At 48.3% G+C, this 27,446-nt stretch overlaps 1 protein-coding gene across 1 annotated transcript in view; it reads left to right on the top strand.

Moving 5' to 3' along the window:
- The window catches only part of COPG2 (coat protein complex I subunit gamma 2), a 116,495-nt gene that overhangs the window by 56,792 nt on the left and 32,257 nt on the right, over positions 1 to 27,446 (top strand). Inside the window, exons 12-20 of the mRNA XM_086689996.1 lie at positions 1,496 to 1,684; positions 5,837 to 5,932; positions 6,251 to 6,494; positions 9,025 to 9,100; positions 9,929 to 10,032; positions 10,538 to 10,663; positions 11,904 to 11,966; positions 12,420 to 12,559; positions 13,231 to 13,402. Of these exons, the coding sequence (XP_086546122.1) occupies positions 1,496 to 1,684; positions 5,837 to 5,932; positions 6,251 to 6,494; positions 9,025 to 9,100; positions 9,929 to 10,032; positions 10,538 to 10,663; positions 11,904 to 11,966; positions 12,420 to 12,559; positions 13,231 to 13,402 (1,210 nt within the window). The remainder of the gene's footprint in view (positions 1 to 1,495; positions 1,685 to 5,836; positions 5,933 to 6,250; positions 6,495 to 9,024; positions 9,101 to 9,928; positions 10,033 to 10,537; positions 10,664 to 11,903; positions 11,967 to 12,419; positions 12,560 to 13,230; positions 13,403 to 27,446) is intronic.

Below are 27,446 nucleotides of genomic sequence, written 5' to 3' on the forward strand. Positions count from 1 at the left end.
AATGAAAGTTTAAGGTAGTAGAAGACTTGTCATCAGGTAGTGTGTGATCAGTTATAAATTAATTGTATGAACAACTGGAGGAGAGAGAAGCCATGGAAGAAACTTGGTAGGACGGCCATGGAAGAACCCTGTATAGAATAACAATTAAAGATTTTTTTTTTTTAAGTTTTTATTTGAGAGAGAGCAAGAGAGCATAAGCAGAGGAGGGGCAGAGAGAGAGAGGGAGAGAGAGAATCCCGAGCAGGCTCCACACTGTCAGCGCAGAGCCCAACACAGGGCTCGAACCCATGAAACCACGAGATCATGACCTGAACTGAAACTGAGAGTCGGACGCTTAACCGACAGAGCCACCCAGGTGTCCCAATAGAGAATAACAATTAGAGTTATATTTTAAAGAGTTGACATAGGTCCACATTCTTTTATCTGTAATATTAGGGCCAGATGTGTCTCAGAATTCAGTATTGTGTGAGTTTTAGGAAGGTGATATGGTTCTATCTCTTACATACTCACCCCACTGAACCTCGAGCAATACTCTGCCATCAGACACATTAATATTTCTGTGGTATATATATGACTGTCCTCTTAAATTATTATTTAACTAGTTTTACATTAGTGTGGGTCGGATTTTCCTGTTAAAATGAATTTCGATGCCAATGCTTTGCTGAGTTTTCAAATTTTTTTAAATTGTGGGTAATGGATTCTATACCAGTATTGAGATAGTCAGAGGGGTGAACAATTTTGACAGAAGCAAAGAAGCCAGATGATAGACATGTTGTGATGAGCATGAACAAACCAATTTGGCTGGAGTTTGCTTAAAGACAGAAATGTTTTCTAAGTGATAAGCCATTAACACTCTTTGAGCAGTATTTACCACACTAGGTGCTATTCTCCGAGATCTTTACATCTAGTAGAATAGACATCCACGTACACATGTACTATAAAGAAAAACAGGCCAAGTGTAATAAAACATGGACTACGATATTGTTATAAAGGTTATAGAAACCTAGGAAGAGAAAATGCTGTTATACACTATGACTCTGGCAGTTAATCATTTACCAAATGCTATTTCATACCGTATTAATTGGAAATGTTCTTCTTGAAACAATTACTTTGGACCTATATTGTCCCATTGAGATTAAAAAAAAATTTTTTTTTTAATGTTTATTTATTTTTGAGAGAAACAGAGACAGAATGTGAGTGGGTTAGGGGCAGAGAGAGCGGGAGACACAGAATCCGAAGCAGGCTCCAGGCTCTGAGCTGTCAGCACAAGAGCCCGACACGGGGCTCGAACTCATGAGCTGTGAGATCGTGACCTGAGCCAAAGTCGGACGCTCAACCAACTGAGCCACCCAGGCGCACCCCCCCATCCCCATTTAGATTTTTAAAAGTCACTTACCTTAATTAAAATTTCTATTTTTTTCTTTCATTGTTTTTTAAAGTTCCGGTCTTCAGCAATAGCAGTTTGCTTAATTTATTTTTCTTGCCCTTCCACAAGGTGGCAATGAAGCACCCCTCTGCTGTTACTGCCTGCAATCTGGACTTAGAAAACTTGATCACAGACTCAAACAGAAGCATTGCTACCCTGGCCATTACTACACTCCTCAAAACAGGGAGTGAGAGCAGTGTGGACAGGCTCATGAAACAGATATCTTCTTTTGTGTCTGAAATCTCAGACGAGTTCAAGGTAAAAGTTTAAATATGATTGTTTTCTCCCAGTCTCTGGCTTGTCTATTTCTTTTCTTAACAGTGTCTTATTATTATTATTTTTTTAATGCTTATTTATTTTTGAGACAGAGAGAGACAGCGCATGAGCGGGGGAGGGGCAGAGAGAGAGAGACACACACACAGAATCCGAAGCAGGCTTCAGGCTCTGAGCTGTCAGTACAGAGCCCGATGCGGGGCTCAAACTCACAAACCGTGAGATCATGACCTGAGCCGAAGTTGGACGCTTAACCGACTCATCCATCCAGGCGCCCCTTCACAGTGTCTTTGGATGAGCAGAAGTGTTAAATTTTTCTGAAGTCTAATTTATTAATCTTTTTCTTTTACTGTTATTGTTTTGTCTACTTCCAAGCCTTAAAGATACTTTCTTGTTTTTTAAATGTTTTATGGTTTCAGCTTTTACATTTTGGCCTATGATCCAATTTGAATTAATATTTATGTATTGCATGTGATAAGCTCAGGTTTTTTCCATACTAATATCTAGTCATTCCAACATAATTTGTTGAAAAGAATTCTCTTTCCCCATTGGAATGCTTTGAGATCTTTGTCTGAAAAGCAGACAATTATATAATTGTAGGTATATATCTGGGCTCCTTAGAATATTCTGTTGATCTCTTTGTCAATCCTGTGTCATTACCAAACTGTATTGATTAATGTAGCTTTATGGTACCTCTTTAAGTGTCAAGTAGTATGTTCTTTCAATTTGCCCTTTTTTAATATTATAGGTCCTTGACATTTCCATATAAAATTTAGAGCTGGCTTATAATTTGTATAAAACAAAGTCAGTTAGGATTATGATTGGGGTTATGTTGAATCTATAAATAAATATGGGGAGAACTGACATCATAACCATATTCTTCCAGTTCATGAATATGGTATACCTCTGCCTTTATATAGGTCTTCTTTAATGTCTCTGAGTAATGTTTATTACCAATTACTCTATTGGTCTTGCTCATCTTTTGCTAAATTATAAATATTTTATGCTTTTTTTTCTATTAAAATTTCTGTTTTATTGTTTGCTAGTAGTATATAAAAATACTTTTTTTTTCTCATAACTTGGTATCCTTTCTGATACTGAAACCTTATTGGTTCTAGTAGTTGTTATGCATTCCTTAGGGTTGTCTATATAAATAATCATGTTATCTGTGAATAGAGACCGTTTTACTTCTTCATTTACAATCTAAAAGCCTTCCCTTTCTTTTTCTTCTTGCCTAATTAAAATGACTAGGACTTCCACTACAGTGTTGAATAGAACTGGTGAGAATGTGTCAGAGATGATCAAAAGAACAATAAAATAAATTTCAGTTAAAAGAATTAAAGTAGAAAGATGTTATTATTTCTTTCTTATTTAATTGTCAGCCAAGAAGTATAACTGGCTCTATTTACTCCCTTCTAGTATATATCTAGACTTTAAAAAAAACAAATGTAGCCTGTATATTCAGGTGGACATTTTGAATCCTGGGGAACCTTGGGAGATTATGACGGTCATTTTGTAGTATAGCTTACTGAATGAGCCTCCTGTGCTTAGACATTTAGGTTTCAGTCTTTTGCAATTACAAATAACTGCAGTGGATAACCTTGTGCGTATGTTTTCTCAAAATGTTGGAGGTGCATCTCAGGGTCACTTCCTAGAAGGTCACATGCTTGGTTGAAGGGTAAATCGACAGGCAGTTTTGTACAGAATGCTAAATTGCACCAGCAATGTAATAGAGTGCCAGTTTCCCCATAGTCTCACCAGTAGAGTGGCTTGTATTTTGAAGTTTTGCCAACCTGATGGGTGAGAGAATGTATTTCAGTGTAGTTTTAATGAGTTTCTCTTATGAAGGAAGGTAAACATCTTTTTACATTTTTGAAGATCATTTAATAATTCTTTTTGAATATTGTTTGCTCATCTCTTTTCTCCATCTTCTTCTATAGGAAGTTTGGTCTTTGATTTCCTCAGTTATTTCAGGTTTTTTATATAGTAGGGATATTAGCTCTTTATCTGTGAAATGTGATATTTTCTCCCCGTTTGTCATTTGTCTTTTGACTTTTCTTCTGATGTCTTTCATATTTTATTTATGCGAAAGTTCGTTCTTTTTATGTAGTCAGATTTGTCCATCTTGTTGCTTTTGACTTTTGGGGAATAGTTAGAAAGCCTTTCCCTTCAGATTATAGATTCTGATTGGGGGGGGTAAGGATTCACCTATGATTTCTTCTAGTGTATATATAGTTTCATGTTTTACATTTAAATCTCTGATCCATTGGGTTTTATTATTACATACGGTATGAGAAATGGATCTAATCTTATCCTTTTTCAATGATTATTTCGTTGCTCTCCCTGCCTCCAAATTTTATTTAAAAGACAGGTCTTTGCCCCAATGGTTTGAGACACCCCCTTTATCATATACGAAGTTTCCATATGTACGTGGGTCTATCTTTGGGCTTTCTGTTCTGTTTTGTTGTTCATTTAGTCATACATCAGTACCACACACTATTTTAAATATACGAGCTTTATAGGAAGGATTAATACCCCCTCTTTGGTTTTTTTCTCTAGCTATTCTTACATGTTTATTTTTCCTTGTGAATTTTAGTACTAACTTGTCTAGCTTCATGAAAAATCTCATTGACATTTTTATTGGGATCACATTGACTTTGTAAGTTAACGTAGGGGAGAACAGATATCATCTTGATGTTGTTGAGACATCCTATCCAAGAACAAGGGATATCTTTTAATTTGTTCAAGCGTACTGTTGTGCCTTAATATTTTATAGTATGTTTGTTAGTTTTGAATGTTCTTAAAATGGTTTTCTGATATTGTCTGTTGTTGCTATTATACACGTTTGTATCCATTAGATCTCATTAGTTACACATGTACATGTTCCCTTTGTATAGTTCAAGATCTCTTCCAGCCTTAGAGATAATAGGTTCTCCCTCTAAAAGTAAAGGACAGGGGAGCCTAGTTGGCTCAGTTGGTTAAGGGTCCGACTTCAGCTTAGGTCATGATCTCATGGTTCATGGGTTCAAGCCCTACGTCAGGCTCTGTGCTGACAGCTCAGAGCCTATACCCTGCATCAGATTCTGTGTCTCCCTCTCTCTCTGCCCCTCTCCTGCTCATGCTCTCTCTTGCTCTCTCTGTCTCAAAAATAAATAAACATTAAAAAATAAATAAATAAAACTGGGTTGCCTGGGTGGCTCAGTCGGTGAAGCGTCTGACTTCGGCTCAGGTCATGATCTCACGGTTCGTGGGTTCGAGGCCCCCCTCCCCCCCAAGTCGGGCTGTGTGCTAACAGCTCAGGGCCTGGAGTCTGCTTCAGATTCTGTGTCTCCCTCTCTGTCTGTTCCTCCCTGGCTCGCACTGTGTGGGTGTGTGTGTGTGCGTGTGTCTCTCTCAAAAATAAGTAAACATTTAAAAATTAAAAAATTAAAAATTAAAAGGCAGGTTTCCACCTTTACCTAGAAGATACACCTAGTGCTTTCTCTAGAGCAAAAAGCAGGCATGCTCACTGTCCAGTATAATAAAGATGTAAAATATTTGAGTTCCATACCTCAGGGTTCTTCTCTAATGAGAGCTACCGTGGCCCTTTTCGCATTGCCCTCTGGGAATTGGGGCCGAGGATACTGCCCCCAGATGCTGATGCTCTAACTACTGCCATTGCTGTGAGTATTTAGCCGCCCATCTCTGATCCAGGAGTCCCGTGTTTTCTCTCCCAGCAATCCATGAAATTGCAGACTAACGTGTTAGCTTGCAAGTAGGGTAAAATTTCACACCCTACTTACTTCTCGACACTCGTCTTTAAAGTTAAGTTGTGGTAACATTTTCCTAGAAACCATTTTGTGAACTAGTTCCTCAGTAACTCTTTCTTCTACGGAAATCGGTCTGTTGACGCTTTTTCTCTTCACTGTTGACTTTAAAATTTTTCTGGGCTTATGTGCTTGGAGCAAGGGGATGGGGTCTCTTGAAAATTGTTGTTTATTTTCCTTTGAGCCCTCCTACCCGGTCCTTCACGGAGAAGAAGCCTTATTGCCATTTGAGGTAACTACAGCGCCTTCTTAGTTTGCAGCCAGTAAGAGGCAAAGTGTGCCTCGTAGCTAAAGCTGTAGAGACGAACATCCTTTCTGTGTTTTTCTACAGGTGGTGGTTGTACAGGCAATCAGTGCTCTCTGCCAGAAATACCCTCGAAAGCACAGCGTCATGATGACTTTCCTCTCCAACATGCTCCGAGATGATGTAGGTAGACAAGACACATTCTCATCATAGAAAGTTGCTCTCTCAAATGCTTACCGATTCCCATGAGATCCCATCCGTCGTTATTTAAAACAGCTTTATCCTCTCAGCATGCCTCCGAAATAGTGTGCTTAATTCTGGTCGCCGTCTTCTCATCACTAAACATGCTGTTGTTTTAGCACTGGGAGCCCAGACACTTTTGTTTCTTTCAGAAGGGAAAGGAAAGGAAATTTGAATATGATAAGCTTGAGCCTCGGAGTTAGAAGCATTTCTTCAAAAAGCGTCCTCCTCCGAATGAATGGCAGTTTTCTCTTTTGCCAGGGAGGCTTTGAATATAAGCGAGCCATCGTGGACTGCATAATCAGCATTGTGGAAGAGAACCCCGAGGGTAAAGAAGCCGGTCTAGCCCACCTTTGTGAATTCATTGAGGACTGTGAGCACACTGTTCTGGCCACTAAGATTCTACACTTGTTGGGCAAAGAGGGCCCCAGAACGCCCGTCCCCTCCAAGTATATCCGCTTTATCTTTAATAGGGTCGTACTGGAGAACGAGGCTGTCAGAGCTGGTGAGTCATTGGAACGCTGGTACCGACGGGACTCCTAATCCTCTGAAATGCTTATTAACTCGGGGGGGGGGGGGTGGTGATGAAATTGGAAAATGAAGTTGCAAGGTCTGAGTGAGGGTGGGGGCTTGGGACCTACTTGGGCCAGATAATGCAGCTCTTGGTTGGCGCTCGGTTTCCATCCGGATTTCTGCTGCTGGTTAGAGACAGATAACTCTTGACTTTCAGTATGATAGGAATGCTGTGATGGCATCAGGTGGTTTTTTTTCAGACTTAGAGCCATTAGTATGAAGTGTGTGTGTGTGTGTGTGTGTGTGTGTGTGTGTGTGTGTGTATTTTTAAGTGACTTTTTCAAGAGATCTTAGGACATTTTTTTTTTACTTCCTCCTCTCTAATCATTCCTTCCCCTGAGCATATGAACAGGTGAAAAGCTCTCCTATTAAAAATATAAACTGGGGCACCTGGGTGGCTCAGTCGGTTAAGCGTCCGACTTCAGCTCAGGTCATGATCTCGCGGTTCGTGAGTTTGAGCCCCTCGTCGGGCTCTGCGCTGACAGCTCAGAGCCTGGAGTCTGCTTCGGATTCTGTGTCTCCTTCTCTGTCTCTGTCCCTTTCCCGCTTGTTCTTGTTCTCTCTCCCTCAAAAAATGAATAAATATTCCAGAAAATTTATAAAAATATATATATATAAACCTTCCTCTGATGCACTGTTTCTTACTAGGTATTGACTATACCTCCCCTGTCAGGTAAACTTGAAGCAGCCGTTACTAACTGCCTCCGTGAATTTATTCCCCATTTTTTTCTTAAACACACAATAAACTGGCTCTCTCCCTTAAAAGCCCTCCGAAGCTAATTTTTAAAATTACCGATAAGCTAGTTGGAAAATCAAGTTCTTACTTTTGTTCACCTCCTTCGGCCTGAATGAGTGGCTGAACACATCTTGAAACTCTCCGCTCGGTGTCCACGAGAGCCCGTGACTTCCGTCCCTCCCCGGTCTGATTTGTAAGGCTTCTCTTTCGTTCCTTAAAATGCTCGTTTCCCTTGGGGGTCTGTCTTACCAACTTAAAAATACACCCTCAAAAAATACACACTTGAGAATACACACACTTCGTACTAATGGCTATAACGCTGTCTTTTGTGGGGGTCCTTTTCCGAGCTCCACCGCTGTGCCGTGGCATTGCGGTCCCGGGTCTCTTTCCTGAACTTGTATGCCCCTGCCTAAGGCACTTCAGATGCAACCCAAATGGAAGTCCTCACCTTTACCATCCACTCAGCCGTGAAGACGGAAGCGTATTCTGCCGTTTTAGAAGCCCCATCAGCCCCCTGACAAAGTCACGTCAACTCCGCCGCCTTAGCGTTTCTGCATTCTCTCTTTTCTGTTTCCCCAAGTGCTGGTGTAGGCCCTCCTCCATTTCAGATGCCCGCCTAGTCCGACCGCATGGTAGTCTCACAGGGGTCCAGTCTGTTCTCCACACTTGGCTTCCAAAATGGCCTTGGCGCACAGAGTCTGCTTACGAACAGCCAGTTCGTCATGCGCCCTGTTACAAATACGCAGGTGTGCCCCGTATTCGATGTCCGGTCCTAAGAAGCGTGAGGCTCAAGCGTACCTGTTTCGTCGTGTCACTGCCTCCCCCTGCCTTGGATTTGTTCTCTCTGCCTGTGGCGCTCCTTCCCCGCCCTTTCCCTCCGGCTAACTTGACTTGTCCCCTCAAGTTTTAGCGCAGGTAGCAAGCGTCCATCCCTGGGTCACTTCTCCAGCGGTTCTGATTTAGGCTCCTCTCTCTTCTCACGTAGCATCCTGGATGTAGTTCTGCCGTGGACTTTACCACGTTGTCATTGTCTCTTTACTTACCTGTCTTCTCCACTAGAGTCCAACTCCCTGAGATCAGGGACTGTGTCTTTTCTCTTTCTACCCCCGGCACCACTCCCGACAAAAGTTAGGTAAGCAATAAATCTTTTCCTGAATGGAGTGAATTTAATAGTAGAGTTGCTTTTTATGCTTGGGGCTGGTTGGTTGTGTTAGAGCTTAATTACGTCACTGTGGTATACAGGGTGCTGTGGTCAGAGTGGAGGAAGGCCTATATGTATATATATATGTATGTGTATGTATATGTATATATGTGTATATATGTATGTGTATATATATGTATATGTATGTATACGCATATATGCATATGTATGTATATATACGTATATATACATACATATGCATATATGCGTATACATACATATACATATATATATATATATACATACACACACACACACACACACACACACATGATTCTTTTTTCTCAGTGCATAGAGAATTTTCCTATCCATAGCTGTCTTGGGCCTGCAGATTTCTAGTTAGGCTTAAATGGGTCAAAGAGATAAAATCAAGAAATACACAAATTAAGAGAGTTTATTCCCACTGAACACGGGGAAGCTTCTTTTTGTGGTTTTTGTTTTGTTTTTCGTTTTTTGAATAATTACTGTGCAACCCTGAGAAACCAATACAGTATTTATGTTGTTCTGTTTTATGCTTCATTGTAGCTGCTGTGAGTGCTTTGGCTAAATTTGGGGCTCAAAATGAGAATCTTCTCCCAAGCATCCTTGTCCTCTTACAAAGGTAAGTATGTCTTTTTTTTTTTTTTTTTTTTTAAGAACGCCATATGACTGAACAGACAATGCTTCATTGTACCATATCAAATGTTTCGTGGAGCCTAAGAGTAGAACTGATGGAATAAGTCAGGGGCGAATGGCATTTTTGTTATCTTTCTAGTAATTGTGTGTGCACACGTAGATTTGATTTTGACTTTCTCCCGTGGAGTTTGAGGAAGTGACTTAAATATATGTGCCTCAATTTGCAGAATAGGGGCCAACTTCAAAGTAATTCACTATGGAGAGTTGAAAAATCAGCTTTTCATGGTTTCCATGGTTCCCTACTTGATGAGGAAAAGATCTGCTTTAGCAAATACTCTGTGATTACATCTTATAATTGAAGCAGAAAAATTATAAGCTAAAGGCTGGCTGGTTGAAGTAAAACAAATTGCCATTTGAGTAGTAACAGTGGCTGGATTCTGAATCCTTTTTAGTATCCTTAGAAAGCATAATGGTCCCATCTCTTAATGATGAAGAAGTCTGAGTCTTTACCAGGGTCATGTGGCTGCATATTCAAGACTAGACTCCAACCTGCTATCTCATGTTTTTGTATTCTTCCTAATCATTTTAATGCCTGCTTACGTAGTGCTTCTGGTTCATAAAGACCCTATTTCTTTACCAGTTCAGGACAGTCTCCCAAATTTATGGAGATTGTAGGATCCACTGTTGGCTGTTGAGCTCTTTTCCAAAGGTAGTGTCAGATAGCCTGCTCTGTGTCGTTTGGGTATGGTGGGAAAGCAAGCTCTCGGAAAACTTGAGGGTGCTGTGACAGGCCTCTTCTGTGTCCCCTGGACAGGTGTATGATGGATACTGATGATGAGGTTCGGGACAGAGCTACTTTCTATCTGAATGTGCTGCAGCAGAGGCAGATGTCACTGAATGCTACCTACATCTTCAACGGTCAGTGAGAGCCAGGAATGGAGACAAATACGTTTTTGGTCCCCAAATGGCATCTTGGAAGCATCATCTTGTGATCTGCATTAAGAGCCGACTTCACTAGGCACATGCTTGTCGTTTGTCTTTGCATGCGCTTCCATTTCTAGGGGAACCGAAAGTATGTAAGGGCCCGGAGAGCACTGCTTGTTGCTGGTTCTCCTTGAACTTCCTCTGGATTGGCTCTACCTTTTCCCTCTATGTTACGGTTGTTCCCACGTGGCTAAGTTGCTTTCTTTCCTGGAAGGTACTTCTAATTTGTTGGATATCTTGATGCTCTGCTCCCATGCTTCCTTGGGCAAAATTAGAAGGCAGTCTTATAAGACAGCTTCGTTTTTAACCATTTAAGTTATAAAGTCTGTGGCTTAATCCTTCTCTTTCTTCAGGAAGCTTAGATAAATACTACACATCTGGGCCTGTCTGGATCCTAGGATTGGCAAGGAGTTAGAATGCTGAGATTTCTATTTTGTAGGCCTCACTGTCTCTGTGCCGGGGATGGAGAAAGCCTTACACCAGTACACGTTGGAGCCTTCAGAAAAGCCCTTTGACATGAAATCCATTCCTCTTGCTATGGCTCCTGTCTTTGAACAGAAAGCAGGTAACGGGAACACTTTACTGTTAGTTTTCCTATGTGTGAGTGATTTTGCACCAGTGAAATATGCTGTTAGTATATTTTCGCAAAGACTTCTTTGATTTGTTTAATCGTCGCTCCTGAATCTTATGGAACTAACATGGATTTTTTTTTTTTTAATGTTTATTTATTTAGAGAGCAGGGAGGGGCAGAGAGAGAGGGAAACAGAGAATCCCAAGGAGGCTCTGCACTGTCAGCACAGAGTCCCGACGTGGGGTTTGAACCCACGAACTAACTGTGAGATCATGACCTGAGCCAAAATCAAGAATTGGAGGCCTAACCGACTGAGCCACCCAGGCGTCCCTGGGTGTGTTTTTTATTTTTTATTATTTTTTTTAATCTTTATTTTTGAGAGAGAGACAGAGGTGTGAGTGGGGGAGGGGCAGAGAGGGAGGGAGACAGAATCGGAAGCAGGCTCCAGGCTCTGTCTGAGCTGTCAGCACAGAGCCCGACACGGGGCCCGAACCCACGAACCGCGAGATCATGACCTGAGCCGAAGTCGGACGCCCAACCGACTGAGCCACCCAGGCGCCCCGGATGTATTTTTTTAATTAGGGTTTTTAAAAGTTTTTTCCTGGTTTTCTCATAGAGTATGAAACATGACCCAGATTGAGTTTTTTCTTCTCTCGCTGCTAAGTGTTCCCGCGTGTGATGTTCGTGGTCACTGCGTGTCTCAGGGCAGTGACTATGCTGCCAGCTGCCGTTTTTATTTTCTGAGATTGGGAAATTCTTAATTTTGCTACCGGAGGCTTGTTGTGAAAGAATGTATGGCACAAGCTCATAAAAAATATTCCCAAAGAATATCTCACTTTAAAACTCAAAAAAGAAGAGTTTAGTGGCTCGAGGTGAGGAGGAGAGAGACCTTCTAACCTTCCACATTCTCAGTTTTTCTATTAGGACACAACTCATCTTTCCGTCTCGGTCATGAGGTCTGTTGTATAAATTGCGCCTTTTAGTAGTTTGGTTTTTTGGGGACGTCCTGGTCCCTTTAAAGCAAATTCTGGATTTTTAGGGCCACTGATTATTTCACAAACTACATTCACTAAATACATTTCAATATGAGCATCTCTCTGAAAAGGGGGACAGAGAACCGACTGGTATAATTTAGGGAATAGCTCCTTGTACATCCGCTAGAAGTTTCTGTCTGCGTTTTTTAGCTTGACAGTGGGCGGGAGGCTCATTTGACTGTTCACATCTGTCTTTGCAGAAATCACACTCGTGGCTACCAAGCCAGAGAAGCTGGCTCCTTCCAGGCAAGACATTTTCCAAGGTATGATGACTCAATGGGTAGAAGTAATAGTCTCGCACCCCAGGCACGGTAAATATAATGAAGTCCACTACTTTTATTCAAGTTGATTAATTCTCAGCCCTGGAAACCTTTGTGCGAATCATTTATCGTCATGAGTGGCGGCTACCTGGAATCCCTGGGACTTTCCAATTTCCAACTGCTAAGTCACTAACTGGGAGAGTTGTTCTTACGAGGTGTCTTGGTTAATGGGGAACTCAAATTTTACAATACTAGGAATTTATTTATTTTTCTTTGTAGTAATTCAATAGATAAACTCTCATAAAAGATGACTTCACTAACGCTTGGGGACATTCTAGTAGAGCCTTCCAACTGTTAGTGAAGCAGCGGCAACATAAAACATTTGAGGCACCCAGAGGCATGTCTTTTCCTCTGTGACTTTCTTCTTCTTTTTTTTTTTTTTTTTTTCCTTGAAAGAACAATTGGCCGCCGTTCCCGAGTTTATGAACCTAGGACCCTTGTTCAAGTCTTCTGAGCCTGTTCAACTTACAGAAGCAGAGACAGAATATTTTGTTCGTTGTATCAAGCACATGTTTACCGATCACATCGTGTTCCAGGTGAGAGAAGGGCTATCCTGGTTCCCGCCCTGGCTCCGTGTGCTTTAGAGATGAGTATCGACTCCCCTTTGGTGTATGATTCTAGTTTATGATTATGATTTTACTGAGCAGTAACTTGGCCTCATTTCTGGGTTTTTTCCCTGACTCAGTAGCTGTAGAAATGCCTTCGTATGATGGTTAAACTTTATTTATTTATTTTTTTTAATTTATTTATTTTTTTATTTTTTATTTATTTTTTATTTTTTTCAATCTCAAAATCAATGACGGCTAAACTTTAAAAGGACATAAAACCGAGATGTCTGAAGTAGCTGGCACAACATCAAGTATATAACCTATTAAAAAATAACCCTCATTTAACATCAGGGTAAATTAAGTGGCTTGTTCCAAGAGCTTGGATTTCAGTTTGCTTCTTAGCTGTCAGACTTCTACCGTCTTGTTCCGTAGACCGCAGTCTCAGGAAGAAGCAAAAAACTGATGAATAATACAAACAAAAAGAACTCAAGGCTGTCGTGTTGCCTCGAGAGAAGTCTTAGGAGGGGACCTGCAGGACAGTGTAGACAGGAAAGGGACAGTGGGTCCCAGAACAGAGTTGTGGATTATGGGTGGGAAGGAACAACTTGCTGGAAATGAGTTCTCCTCCACCATAGCTTTTCTGTCTGCTCACTTTTCAGTTTGAATGCACCAATACTCTCAATGACCAGCTGCTGGAGAAAGTGACAGTGCAGGTGGAACCATCAGATTCCTACGAAGTGCTGTGCTGCATCCCAGCCCCCAGCCTCCCTTATAACCAACCAGGAATATGTTACACTCTTGTTCGTTTGCCTGATGATGATTCGACAGCAGGTACTAACCCACAGAAGGGAGGAGATAAGGTTCAGAACGCAGGGCAACTTGAGCTCTTAAACGTCTGGGCAGATGTTTGGGGGTCAGGAATATGGTTCTCTTCCAGAATTACATGCAATGACAATGATGGTATATTTATATTGATAAAATTAACTCCTGCAGAAATACCAATTTTATGACCAGGTCTCTAAGTAATACTTGCGGGACGTTTAAACTGAACGTATACGGCGGTGGCTCCGAAAGGAACCCGTGCTTTCTGTTGTAACAGTGTGACCACGAATGAGGGTTCGTGTACCTGGTGTCACCTGTGAAGGATCGTAGCCTACTTCTCAAGATTTTTTTCGGGGGCTTCCTAAGGGCTTTGTATTCAGTAGCTCCATGGCATTTTAAGATCATCGTTTCTGGGGGTCCTAGAGCACAAGTCTGAGAGTAGGACTCATCCTGACGAGTGGCTTAGCCAGCCTCTGTATCTCCACATTTGGGAAGGGCACTGGAAGTCTCTCCTTGGCCCATATGCGCTCTTGAGGGAGGGGTGGGGAGACCTCTGAAGGAGAGCCAACGGCTAGGGCCAACAGGATGTACAAACTTGGGGTTTGAGGTCTTGTGACCGACCTCTCTGAATGAATGTCAAGTATTTATTGCACTTGATTTTCTTTTCCCGTTTTCCCACCTGAGCTCTTCTCGGATTCACTCCGACACTGTTACCCAGTTTTTACAGAAATAAGCACACCTATCGCATTGATGTTTTCAACAATTTTTATTACTAGTACAGGAAAAAACAATTTTTACTACCGGTACAGGAAAAAACAGAAGTTAACAAAATTAACAAATACTGGGGAAGTTACAGAGTTACAAGAAATCGTAAAAGTACTAGTAAATAGTTATCCCTGGTCATCATTCAGTTCCGTCTGGGGCTTAACCTGCCTTCTCTTAGCCCCTCTCCCAACTCCCTCTTCAGATGTTGGTTCTGGGAGCCCCTGCCCAATCTCCTCTGCGTCGGACGATAGACCAGGCTACTCACTCTAGCACGAGGTAGATTCAAGTTGGCACCGTTGCTGGGTCTGAATCCCAGGTGGTTCCCTCTGGCCCTAGTCGGACCTACACTTCTATCCTGCAACCACCCCGGATCCATAACCCCCTGGGTAGGAAGGCACTTTCTTATCTGGCCTTCAATATTTCTCCTTCAAGCATTAGACCATCTGGCTTTGACTTCTAATTACCTCCTTGATCCCTTTATGAAGTTCCTCTAGCTCCATCCCCTTCCGGCTTCACTTTCTCTCCTGGTCTGTTTCCCTCTGGTTACATTTGTCGAAAGTATGTCCACCAGCCACCAATGAAATGGGCTGTACTGTGCTCTTCAGTAAAGCTAGCTTTATTTTCCCTTGGTCCAAACCAGTATCTGGGCCCAGGCTTAACACAGCCCTGGGCTTCAGCCATCATCCTGGGAAACTGCACTGCATCATTGTTTTTTTTCCCCCCAATAGCCACCTCTCCTTTTCTCAAAAGTCCTCCCCTTATTGTACTTCTAAGGTTTCTGGTTTTTAAGGGATGCCATTACTTTGCAACTTAATTTTAAAGGGAAGCAAAATGCTGAACTCACTGAAGAATCAAGCCCTTCCCAGCTGAGAATGCGAGCTCCTCCCAATTCCCCAGGCTCACTTGGATAACTAAGTCAGGTGCCTCACACCCCAGGGAGTGGTCTTAACAGAATACAACAGATACAACTTTACAATATCAAAATACAGAAAACAACAATATTGAAAGTACAGAAATTACATTGTACAGGAGCAAACCACGATAAGAAAAAACATTTCTACCAAGAGAGGAAGTATCGGGAAGGTTTCCTCACCCCTCCTTTCTAAGGAGTTACTTTATTTTGAAAACACAGATCTTACAAATTAGCCCAGAGGTTTCAACCTTTGGTCTGCTGGCTATGGACTCTTTTGCTTGATGGTGTGTTAGTATTTTGTTCATAAAAATTTGGCACTTGGAGAGTTTTCTTTGTTAAACTTGGCAAAGGGTGTTCCGATTTGTGTTAAATTGTTTATAGTTATAAACTCTTGTCCTTGCGTCTTGGAGAAAAGAAATGAAGTTTTGTCTCGACAGTCGGACTTTTAAAATTTAATTGTTAGTAGTCGATTTTTAGTCGACCCATCGTATACCTGCTTAAAATCAAACTCCTTTCTATTCTTTAGTCTTGGTCAGAAACTCTAACATTTTTAACCTATGGCCAATTCAAAGTCTTTGCTGTGCAAAGAACAGAAGTGAAATACCAGGACATAGATGGTAATAAGAGTCTTTCACCACCACCACCACCACCCCGTTTTTGTTTTTTTTTTTTTGTTTTTTTTTTTTTTTTGCTTTTTTTTTTTTTTTTTTTGCTTTTTCCCCATTGCAAATACTGTGAATTTTTCTAATCACCTGAAGATCTATATATTACTTCTACTTATTTCAAAAAGTATATTTTCCATACAATCACACACACACACACACACACACACACACACACAAAGAAATTCTACAGACTGATTTTTTTCAACTTGAAAACTGTATATCATAATAGAAAGGAATATAGGTTTTGGGGAGAGACAGATTGGGATCTGGATCTGCTACATACGGACTGGGTAACTTGGACAAATTCTTAGATTTCCATAAGCTTGTTAGGATTGTCGTAAAGATGAAATGAAACTAAATAAGGTGATTAGCATGGTGCCAGACACATAGTAAACACTCAATAAACAGAAGCTGTTGTTGTTTCGGTCGTGGAACTATGCACTTTCTGCCTTTATCCTCTTTAAAATCAAGTCTTCCACAGTTCATAGGACATACCCTCTGACCTCCAGGAAGTGGTTCCCACGGTTATCTTGGTCTGTGCTATATCTTTAAACTTTCTCACTCCCCCCTTACTTTATATGTGGGCAAAAAATCTAAACGCCATCTGATAAAATGTACTCGAGCCCAACATCAAGATGGTCCCGTAAATCCTCCCCTCAAACCACGGGCCGTTTGTGGGAAGCTGACCATTATCCCAGGTCTCTATTCAGTTAGTCCTACCGGTCTTCGGTCCTCCGGCCACTCCTCCTTTATGCAGACATGCTTAGAAAAGCCTTCAGGGCAGCGTTCTTTCTTCTCACCCTTTCCCATTCAGCAACTTGCTTTCCTCTGAAGGTTTATTGCACTCCGAGAGCACAGACTACGGGTATGTGCAACGTTCTAGGACTGTTTCCCCCACCCGACCTCTAGGATGCCCCCTGCCTGTTGAGCTTTCTGTTCCATTATGATTCACAACCACTGTGACCCCCTATATTGCTTTTATTATTGGACCGGCAGGCCTTGAGTGCCTCATAGTTCTCGTCTCAAAGCATTTTCACTCATTTAAATAACTCACTTAAAAAGTCTTCAACAGAAGATACCCATCCGAAGATCCAGTTTAATAGTCCAGGTATAGGAGCCTCTTTTCTCTGTCATTAGGGACGCCGCCTCCCACATAACAATTCGTAACTGTGCTCGACTTGGTACCTGCACCTCCTTAACCTCCGTCTGCTCTTGAGCTACCGCAGGATTCCGATGGGCTCCTACCTCTTACGAATCTGTGGTCTCCATCCTATTACTTGGTGTTCGGTATCAATAACATAACTCCCGACACTACGAACAGTTGCAATTAAGTAAAATCTGCGTCACAGTTGTTCACTTTTACCCACCTCCGGCCACTCACAGGGATCCTTCTTCACGGCCCCTCGGGAAACTTCGCCCTTTTCCAAGCTAAGCACATAATCTGTGTTTTTCCTCAGGTCTTTAAAAAGTAGGATAGGTCGAAATTGGTGTTCAACCACCATTTCCCTGTGCCTTGATCCCTGGAATCTGTATCCATCCAGCCTTAGAATCCATATTCCTCCGGTTTGACCCACGAGCTGGACCAACATTCCCAGTTTCAGATCTCCTTTCACCTGTCCCTCCTCCTTGTACCTGCCCTGGCTTTCCTCAAACGCCGAAATTTCTAACACTCCCGCGGTGCGGCTTTCAACCCGTCTCCCCATCCTGACCCTCGTCACACCGTGGTCAGGGTACAAACCTTTGTTGCTGCCGTTCTTAAACGATAACCCCTCTCCACGATGCACCACAAAGGTGGCACATCCTAGCTCATTTCCTCTTTTCCCTCTTTCGACTGCAGGGAAAAGACCTCTGCTTGGTCGTAGCCCTCAGGCCGGGTTCCACTCGGGAACTTCCTCCTTAACCTACTCTCATCACTCCAAATTCCTCTCATGACTCACTCGCACCTTCATATCTGGACACCAGAAGCACTGGAGGAGGGCAGCCGGTGCCCTCCGTCCAGGCTTCGCTCCCCGAACTTAGCTCTGGACGGCCGCGCATTCTCCCGAGCCGGCCAGCTTCCAGGCGATTACGTGATAGTTTGCAGGCAGCCACCTGTTTCTCTACAACAATTTATGTTTCCGTATTTCTCCCAGTTCCCTTTATCCCATTAACTGTGATCAAGCCGACAGGCAGCACTGTGGATCATCACCATTATAATGTTGCCCAATAGTTGCGAGATTACTTAGTTAAGTCTACTGTCAGCTTCATTCCAGTTTCATTTCAGCCACTTCTTTCCACTTTTCCTCCGCTCCCGTCCGTTGGAAAAACAGTGAACGTATAAATGGCGCGGCGCCGTCTGTGGCATTCACGGTTACCGGCGCCCAGTGCCGTCCTTTCAAAGTCCAAGGGACGGCACCGTACCGATGTGGCTTTATTCGGCTGTAAATATTCTGTAATATTCTACACTGTCACACAGTCACACAGCAGCACCTATGCGTTCTTACATTCATTAGCGGGCTCCCACCATCGGGCCTTATGAGCACACGGGCCTCCCCTTTGGCCCCCAGACTTGCCGACATCGCCGCTGCTGGGAAGTTCTCCAGGGCGCGGTTCCGTTCTCCCTGATGCCCTTTTACCAAACCCGAGCCCCGCAGGCGGCCACAGGTTGTCTCCTCCTCCCCCGCTGCCTGCCGCTCTTCTCGTCCCGTTGACTCCCCTGACACAAATCCCATCCCACGACCACCTTCTCACGGCTGCTCTCCAGACCCCACCGTCTCTTTTACGCCGTGTGCAGCATCAGTGTGCTCAGAGACACTCTGCTCCATCCACAGCGTCCTGTCCTTCTTCACCTACCACCTGCCGGGCACGTGAAGGGGTCACGGGTCTTTTCCGCCACATCTTCTTCCTCTTGACAGGACCTTTGTCCCAGTGTGCTGTACTGAATCCACCTGCTGCTGATGTCGCTGCTAACCCCTCTACGTTTCGGGTCGGCCACTTGGGAGGTCATTCCCTGGTCCTTTCTCTGACCTTTCATCTTCTCACCATGCCCTGCACTGACATTGTTGTCTCCAACGTTTTAAACGGGCCACCAGCTCTCCTGACTCCTCTCCTCTGGCTGCCTCCCCCCACCCCTGCTTCCTCGCAGGCTGTCCTCTTCCTCCTGGGGCCGGGGGTTGGTTCTTAAATACCTTGTCCACATTTGGGGGGCAGTTTCTGGATGCCTCTCGTCCGCTCCCTCCCCCGGGCCCTCTGCCATCCCTCTCACACAGGACATTCATTCCCTGCCCCACCCCCCCAGCCTCTCCTGCCCTACCTGCGAGGCCCTCACCTGCCCCTTCTCACTCCTGCCCCTCGGACCACCTCTCCCCTACCATGTTCTCCCACCTGCTGCGGACTGATGGGCCATCGCCTGATGGCCCTCCAGGGCCCACCCCCCTGCCTCTCCTGCTCTGCTTGTCTACCGCACACATGACATCGGAACCGTCCCGCTACCTGAGCCACGTGACGTTCCTTCAGCTACGCTCTGAGTCGTCCAGCTGCTTCCGCCGTCCTCTCTGCTGTGTGCTCCCTGCTCGCTCCCTCACCCCCTGCTCACCCCACCTCTGTCATCTCTGCTTCAGACATACGGTACCGAACCCGCACGCTCCCCCGCCAGCCCCTGCTCGCGTCCTGTGGACCCACACCCTGCTGGCCGCCTGGGCCCCACACACGTCCCTCCTGCGACCTTTCCTGTTTCCACTCGGACCCCTTCGTTGCACACTCTTCCTACAGCGCTCTCCGGGAGCCTGTTCCTCTGACTCTCCTTCCTCTTTCTTTTCACTACAGCATTTCCCTTCCACCCTCCCTCCCGCCCTCGCCCCTGCCCACATGGCCCAACACCACTGCACTCACTCGGCCTCCACCTGCAGGAGCCCTGGGTCCTCCTGCCTCCCTGGCAGCATCTCTCCCCCAGATGATCAGCCCTGTGGTCTCCTGTCCCACCTGCCCCTTCCTTCTGCGTGGACAGCCCACCCCATGCTCTGTGCTCACGGTGCTCACACAACTTCCTCTTGATCGCCATCCTCCTCTCTCTCGGCCCGAGTCCTGAAGCGTCCCTAGCTCTGGGAACACCACTTTGGCACGCCACTCCCTACACGCTGACTGTGAATCCGCACCCAGCCCCCAATGTGCCAGGTGCCTTCTCGGCTACATCCATTTGCTCGCTGTCTTCCTGGTCCCACGTCCCTTCCCCCGTGTCTGACAGTCCTGACTGATGTCCCCATGCACCCCCAGCTCAGGGGCTCATCTGCTCAAGCTTCACCTCTCCGCCCGCCCTCCACTCTGCCCCTTCCACCCAGCGATTCTCACCCGAGGACGCGTGACCCCCAAGACCGCCTATCAGCATCATCATCGGGCCGTGGTTTTAGGGTTTCTTTTTGCGTTTTTTTTGGTTTTGTGTTTGTTGGAGCAGAGCACTGCTCCCCCTCAGATGTTTTGATAGGCCTGCCTTGGGGGCCGCGCCCACAGCCCCCCTCGGGTGAAAACCACCCCCCCATCCTCGGGAAGAACCACTGCGGTGGAAGCCCAGCTCACTCCCCGGGCCGCACTCCCCGGGCACCGCCTGTCACCTTCTCCTTCGCTCGGTTGCCACTGACACCCTGAACAGTTAACAGCGTTCCTCACATTCCCAACAGTTCCGCACACCGACACCGACCCGGCTCTATCCTCTTGGAAGCACCGCATTCTTTGAGCATGTGGTCCCGACACCTGCTGTGCCCCCAGCCCAGTCTGCACGAGAGCATCGTCCTGTTCACACCCTCCCGCCCTCAGCCTTGAGGACTTACCGGCAACGTGACCGTATCTTTGGGCCAATACTGGTTTTTCTCCGTGGGTGCTGCTGGCTCCTTCCCTAGGTTACCTCTCCTCATTTCAGACCCGTGACACCGTCCCCTCACTGTGGTCCTCACGTCCGTCTGGGATTCCTGCCCAGCAGACCTGCCACCGTCCCTGCAGCTCCTGTCCTGTGTCCTCTCTGGGTAGACGCGCTGGTCTTCCCCAGCCTCGCTTCAGTCTGTGGTCATCACCCCCAACGTTGGACGTCTAGATGGGTTGCGAGCTCAGTTTAAAACGTGGTTTTCTCTGTGCCTGGAGCTTCGCCAATGTCTCCCACACCCCTCTGCACATACACCCCATTAATCCCAGCCCTGCCCTCCCGTCCAACCCAACTGCCGTGCCCACCTCCCACCCCATCCCCACCGGATCCGTAGTAAAGAGCCTGGCCGGAAAGTTCTACTCTGACCACAACATTCAAGGCTGTAGGGGCGGCCCCTGCCACCACCCCTTTCCTACTCTTCCTTCCCCACGCCACTGCTCCCGCTGGCTGGCCCGGAGCCCTGGACGCGCCTCCAGCAGGCACGTCGAGAAGTGCCAGGGTGCAGACGCCGCCACCTCCCTCTTCTCCGCCCAGCCTGTTGGCGGCCAGCCCGCCTCCCTTCCATGCTCCCCTCTCCTTTGTCCCCTGGGGGTCCCCTTCACCTTGCCCGTCCCTGAGACGTGACCCTCCTGTCACACTGCATCAAGGCCCCATTTTCACATTCCTTCCCCTTCCCTCCTCAGCCCCCGGAGAGCACCCCGCCTCTTCTCTAGGCCCCACGCCTCTCAAAGCTCCCAAAAGCCTGTCATGTAGTCGCATTGGGTCATCCCTTCACCATTGGGAGGTGCTCCCTCCCGGGACCTGCTCTCAGTTCATACCCTTTCCATCCCCTCATCGGGCCACGTTCTCTCTGAACCCACCTGCTGGCGCTCGTCCGGTCCTTCCACTGGCTCTGACCACCGCCCCCCCCTTTAGGCTCCCTTGTCCCCTAGCCTCACCCCACCTCACCTTCCTTCCTCCTCTCTTCCCTTTTCGATCAAGCCCTTGCCCACCGGACTTTACACCAGGCCTGCACTTTGAGCTCGTCCTCCTTCCCTCACCGCCCCTGCTTCCATTCCTTCTCCACCGGGTCCCCTGATGCACCCCCGCCCATCACGCTTGCCCTCCACACCCCACTGGCACGGTCCAGATCCCCCTTTGCCCTCCTTCCCTCTTGGCCACGTGCAGATTTCAGCCCCCCCTCTCGTTCTCCATCCAGTAAGCCCTGCTGCCTCTGTTGTCCACCACATCGAGCCTCTAAAACAAGGGTCCCCAGACCTCACCAGCCCACCCCTTGCTCTCCCTCCCTGCCCTCTGCTGCCGTCATCTTCGATAGACCCAGCGCATCACGCTGGCTTAAAGGTCACTTCTTACCTGCTTCCCTTTACAGGCTCTGCTGGGTGCCAGACCTCCACCCCTCTAGCCTTCCTGATGTAGCATACACAGAATTAGTTATTGCTACAAACCGTCACTTCTGCCTTGGTTACTGTGCACTCCTCCACTCTAAGCAGATTTTCTACGCACGCACTGGACTCCAGCCACGTGAGTCCATCCCAAGCCCCTGAAGTGACCGGCCAGAGGTCTCTGTGCAGGACGTGTCTTAATGTGGAGTGCTGCCCCTCCCCCTCTGTGTTCTGTCCTTACACAGTTCCTTTCCCACCTCGTTCGGGGCCCTCGACTTCAAACGCTCTGCCTGTAGCATCTTGGCTATGTTCTGCTCAGCTCTGCTCCTATCATCTGGCCTTATATACCCCACATGCCACTCTGCACACCCCCCCCCCCCCCCCCAGCCTTGCTGATGTCCCCAGAGAGGAGCTCCTCAGGCCGCCTCCCTCCTCACAGTACCGCCCTCCTTACCCTTCCTGAGCCCGGTGCGCATTCGTGAGATTCCCTGCCCTCCTCCGAGCAGCCTGCCCTGCCCTTCCCATTGACCCCCCTGTCCCCACAAATCCCCCCCACTACCTTCGTGGCTGCTCAGATTCCACTCTCTCTCCCCCCACTGGATGCAGAAGCACCTCGTGCAGCCTATCCTCTGCCTCCTCTCCCACCTCTGTCTTCCAGAAACCCTCTACTTCATCCTCAGCATCCAGTCCCAGTTCTGCCATGAATTCAATGGTCTCTTCCTTGATGTCTGCTCCCTTCTGACCCGCCCTCATGCTCCTCTGTAGCCAGGTTCTTGGTCCCCAACCTGCTGTACTGACTCCTTCTGCTGACCCGGTTCTACCCTCTTGTGTCTGCCATCTTGGAGACAGTGGTTCCTTCTCTTGACTTCTCTCTGACCTTTCATTGCCTCAGTATTTCTTTTGCGAACAGGGTTGTTCCTGCCCTTTAAATGGGCCTCTGCCTCTACTACCTCACCTTCCACCTCTCCCATGTTCCTCTCTTGGCACACCTGCACTGTTCTTCCTGCATGGGCTTCCTCAGGACCTTGTCCACACCCGGGGGCACAGTTCCTGGATGCCTCTCGTCGACTCCCTCCCCCGGGCCCTCTGCCATCCCTCTCGGCACAGGACGTTCCCTGACCCTCCCCAGCCTCTCCTGCCCTACCTGCGAGGCCCTCACCTGCCCCTTCTCACTCCTGCCCCTCGGACCACCTCTCCCCCACCATGTTCTCCCACCTGCTGCGGACTGATGGGCCATCGCCTGATGGGCCTCCAGGGCCCGCCCCCCAGCCTGTCCTTCTCTGCTTGTCTACAGCACACATGACATCGGAACCATCCCGCTACCTGAGCCACGTGACGTTCCTTCAGCTACGCTCTGAGTCGTCCAGCTGCTTCCGCCGTCCTCTCTGCTGTGTGCTCCCTGCTCGCTCCCTCACCCCCTGCTCACCCCACCTCTGTCATCTCTGCTTCAGACATACGGTACCGAACCCGCACGCTCCCCCGCCAGCCCCTGCTCGCGTCCTGTGGACCCACACCCTGCTGGCTGCCTGGGCCCCACACACGTCCCTCCTGTGACCTTTCCTGTTTCCACTCGGACCCCTTCGTTGCACACTCTTCCTACAGCGCTCTCCCGGAGCCTGTTCCTCTGACTCTCCTTCCTCTTTCCTTTCACTACAGCATTTTCCCTTGCACCCTCCCTCCCGCCCTCGCCCCTGCCCACATGGCCCAACACCACTGCACTCACTCGGCCTCCACCTGCAGGAGCCCTGGGTCCTCCTGCCTCCCTGGCAGCATCTCTTTCCCGGATGATCAGCCCTGTGGTCTCCTGTCCCGCCTGCCCCTTCCTTCTGCGTGGACAGCCCGCCCCGTGCTCTGTGCTCATGGTGCTCACACAACTTCCTTTCGATCGCCATTCTCCTCTCTCTTGGACCTAGTCCTAATGTGTCAACTAGCCTGCACTCCCCACCCACTGACAGTCGATCCCAACCCTCCCACCCACCCCACATCGTACCAGAGGCCTTCTCGGCTACATCCATTTGCTCGCTGTCTTCCTGGTCCCACGTCCTTTGCCCCGTGTCTGACAGTCCTGACTCTGATGCGTCCGTCTGCCCCCGGCTCAGGGGCTCCTCTGGCTCAAGCTTCACCTCTCCGCCCGCCCTCCACTCTGCCCCTTCCACCCAGCGATTCTCACCCGAGGACGCGTGACCCCCAAGACCGCCTATCAGCGTCATCTCTCGTGCCTTCTGTGTTTTCATTTTGGGGTTTTCTTTTGGTTTTGCTTTGAGCAGAGAACTCCTCATCCCTCAGAGATCTTAATAGGCCTGCCTTGGGGGCCATGCCTGCATCCTCCTCAGATGAAGTCGACCACCACCCTCCATCCCTGTGAACAATCCGGGCTACGGAAACCCGACCTGCTCCCTGGCTGCCCTCTCCCCTTATATGCTTCTGGGCTCCACCAGTTGCCATTGACCTTGTTCCTCAAACTCCCAGCATTCCCAACATTTGACATTGACCCGGCTCTATCCTCTTGGAACCACCTCATTCTTTCCACGTTTACTCTTTGACATCCATACCCCCAAACCCCAGTCTGCATGAGAGCACCGTTCTGTTCACACGGCTCCCTCACACGCCTCCACCCCCCCCCCCTTATGACACAAGGCACTGTGACAGTATCTTTGGCCCTAATCTTGTCCTTTCGGTGTCTGCCATCGTGCCTCTCTCTAGGTTACCCCACCCGACTTCAGACCTGTGACACTGTCCCCTGCAGAGTCTTGTCCCTGTGGTCCTCACGTCCCCCTGCGATTCCCATCCAGCAGACCTTCCCTTGCACCCTTCCTGTAGCTACTCTCCTGTGTCCTCTCTGAGTGGACTCGCTCGTCTCCTCTGCCCTCTCCTCAGCCTGTATTCATCATCCTCAACCCTGGATGTGTCGTCACCCCAGCAGCCTAGTTTGAAAAGAGGTTTCTCCCCGCGCCTGGAGCATGGCTCGTGTCTCCCAACCCCCACCCCGTGCCCACTGATCCCCGAAACCCATGCCCTCCCCGACACCCAAATACCACCCCCCCGACCCTCCCCCCCACCCCATTCCCCCCTCCCCCCTGTCCGTCCCTCCCACCCCAAAGCCCCTCCCACCCCTCCCCCGCCTCCCACCCCAACCCCACCTCCCACCCCAACCCCGCCGGATCCATAGTAGAGCCTGGCCAAAAATTATCCCCTTGCCACAACATTCAAGGTTCTAGGAGCAGCCACTGCTCAGGGTCCACTGCTAGGCGGCTCTCTTCTGCCCTCCCCTCATACCTCTGCTCCCGCCGTGGGGCCCCACACTCTGCCGAGACCCGCCACCTCCCTCTTCTCCTTGCTTCCCCTGTTGGGTGTCCAATCCCTCCCCCTTCCACCACACTCCATTCTCCATCCTCCCCGGTGCCACCTTGTGTCTCTGGAAAGTGACCCACCTGTCACACTGCAGCAAGGCCCCATTTTCACATTCCTTCCCCTTCCCTCCTCAGCCCCCGGAGAGCACCCCGCCTCTTCTCTAGGCCCCACGCCTCTCAAAGCTCCCGAAAGCCTGTCATGTAGTCGCATTGGGTCATCCCTTCACCATTGGGAGGTGCTCCCTCCCGGGACCTGCTCTCAGTTCATACCCTTTCCATCCCCTCATCGGGCCACGTTCTCTCTGAACCCACCTGCTGGCGCTCGTCCGGTCCTTCCACTGGCTCTGACCACCGCCCCCCCCTTTAGGCTCCCTTGTCCCCTAGCCTCACCCCACCTCACCTTCCTTCCTCCTCTCTTCCCTTTTCGATCAAGCCCTTGCCCACCGGACTTTACACCAGGCCTGCCACTCCCTCCTCTTCCTTCTTCCCTCAAATCTAGTGTTCCTTTCTCTTTCTCCTCTCCATCGGGTCTGGGGACCCAACCCCGTCCATTGTGCTTGATCTCCCACTCCTTGTTGAGATGGCCCAGACCTATGCCCTCCCCCCCTCTTGGCCATGTTCCCCTCCCAGCGCCCACTTGCAGACTTAAGGCCCTCACACTCCCCATCCCATTCCGCCTCACCCCCGTCTATTAGCAACCATCCCGCCTCATGGAAACGAGTCCCCCAAGCCCCAGTCTCCACTGTCCGCCCGTTGTTCTCTCCTTCTGGGCCCCTGCACAACCTTCATTATCTTCTTAGAGCAGACCTAGGGCACTCCACTGGTTTTGAAAATCTCAGTCCTTCTCTGGTTCCCTGTACGACCTCTCTGCTGCCTGCTAGACCTCCACGCTTCAGCCCCGTGTTAGAGAAGCAGCACACATTTGGTTATCAATGCAAAATATGCCTTCCACCTTGGTTCCCACCCACTCCCCCACTAGTTCGCAGCAGATCCGCCACCCACTCGCTGGACTCCGTCCACCTGAGCCTGCCTCAGTGACCCTGAGGCTCCCTGCCATGGTTTCTGTGCAGGGTCCACGGGCAGTGCTGCCCCGTTCCTGTCTCACCTCGGTTATCGTGACTCCTTTCCCCACCGGCTCGAGGTGGCCCCAGGTATTCCAATGTCCAACTACGGTGGTGGTTCGGGTCTGTTCCTGCCCTGGCCTCCATACTGCACACGGCGGTCTTCTTGCCTTCTGAGATCTGCCGCAGCCCCCAGATCAGGAGTTCTGCAGGCTGCCTTCCCCTTTTCCGTGGTGTCCCCTTTACAGACCCAGGGTCCCTCCTACATCCACGATTTTCTCCCTTCTTCCATGCTGCTTGTTTGTTTTCCCGTTAAGTTCCCTGACCCAAGTGACCTCTGAAGGACCGCCTTCCATGGCTGCCTGAGACTCCACGGTCTTTCTCTTTCCACGCTGGCCAGAGCCTGACGTGGCTCAGCCCATCCCTCACGTTTTCTCCTGCTCTGGTCTTCTAGAAACCTCTTCATCTTCGGCACCACATCCCACTTCTCCACGACACGCCAGTCATGCAGCAGATTTCCTAGTCTTTCCTCCAGATCTCCTCCCCTTTTGATTAGCCCTCTTGCTCCCCCTTGCTGTCATCGTCCTTCCCAGGGTGCTGTACCGAATCCCTCTCTTGTCCCCGTCAGCCCGAAGCCACCACCCACCTTTGCCGGTCCACCATTTTGGAGCGGTGGTTTCTCTAACCTCCTCTCGGAACTCGCATTGTCTCACCATGCCTTCGCTGGCAGGGGGTCCCCAACATTCTCAATGGGCCGCCACCTCTATCACCGCATCCTCCTCTGGCCTCCTCCTGTGTCTCCAGGTTCTAATGCTGGTCTTACCTTGCTGTGCTCCTCCTCCTGCACGGGCTTCCTCAGGGCCTTGTCCACACTCGGGGGCACAGTTCCTGGATGCCTCTCGTCCGCTCCCTCCCCCGGGCCCTCTGCCATCCCTCCCGGCACAGGACATTCCCTGACCCTCCCCAGCCTCTCCTGCCCTACCTGCGAGGCCCTCACCTGCCCCTTCTCACTCCTGCCCCTCGGAC

This window comes from Puma concolor, chromosome A2 (assembly GCF_028749965.1).
Source record: "Puma concolor isolate L17-30 chromosome A2, mPumCon1.1.hap2, whole genome shotgun sequence".
NCBI lineage: Eukaryota > Metazoa > Chordata > Mammalia > Carnivora > Felidae > Puma > Puma concolor.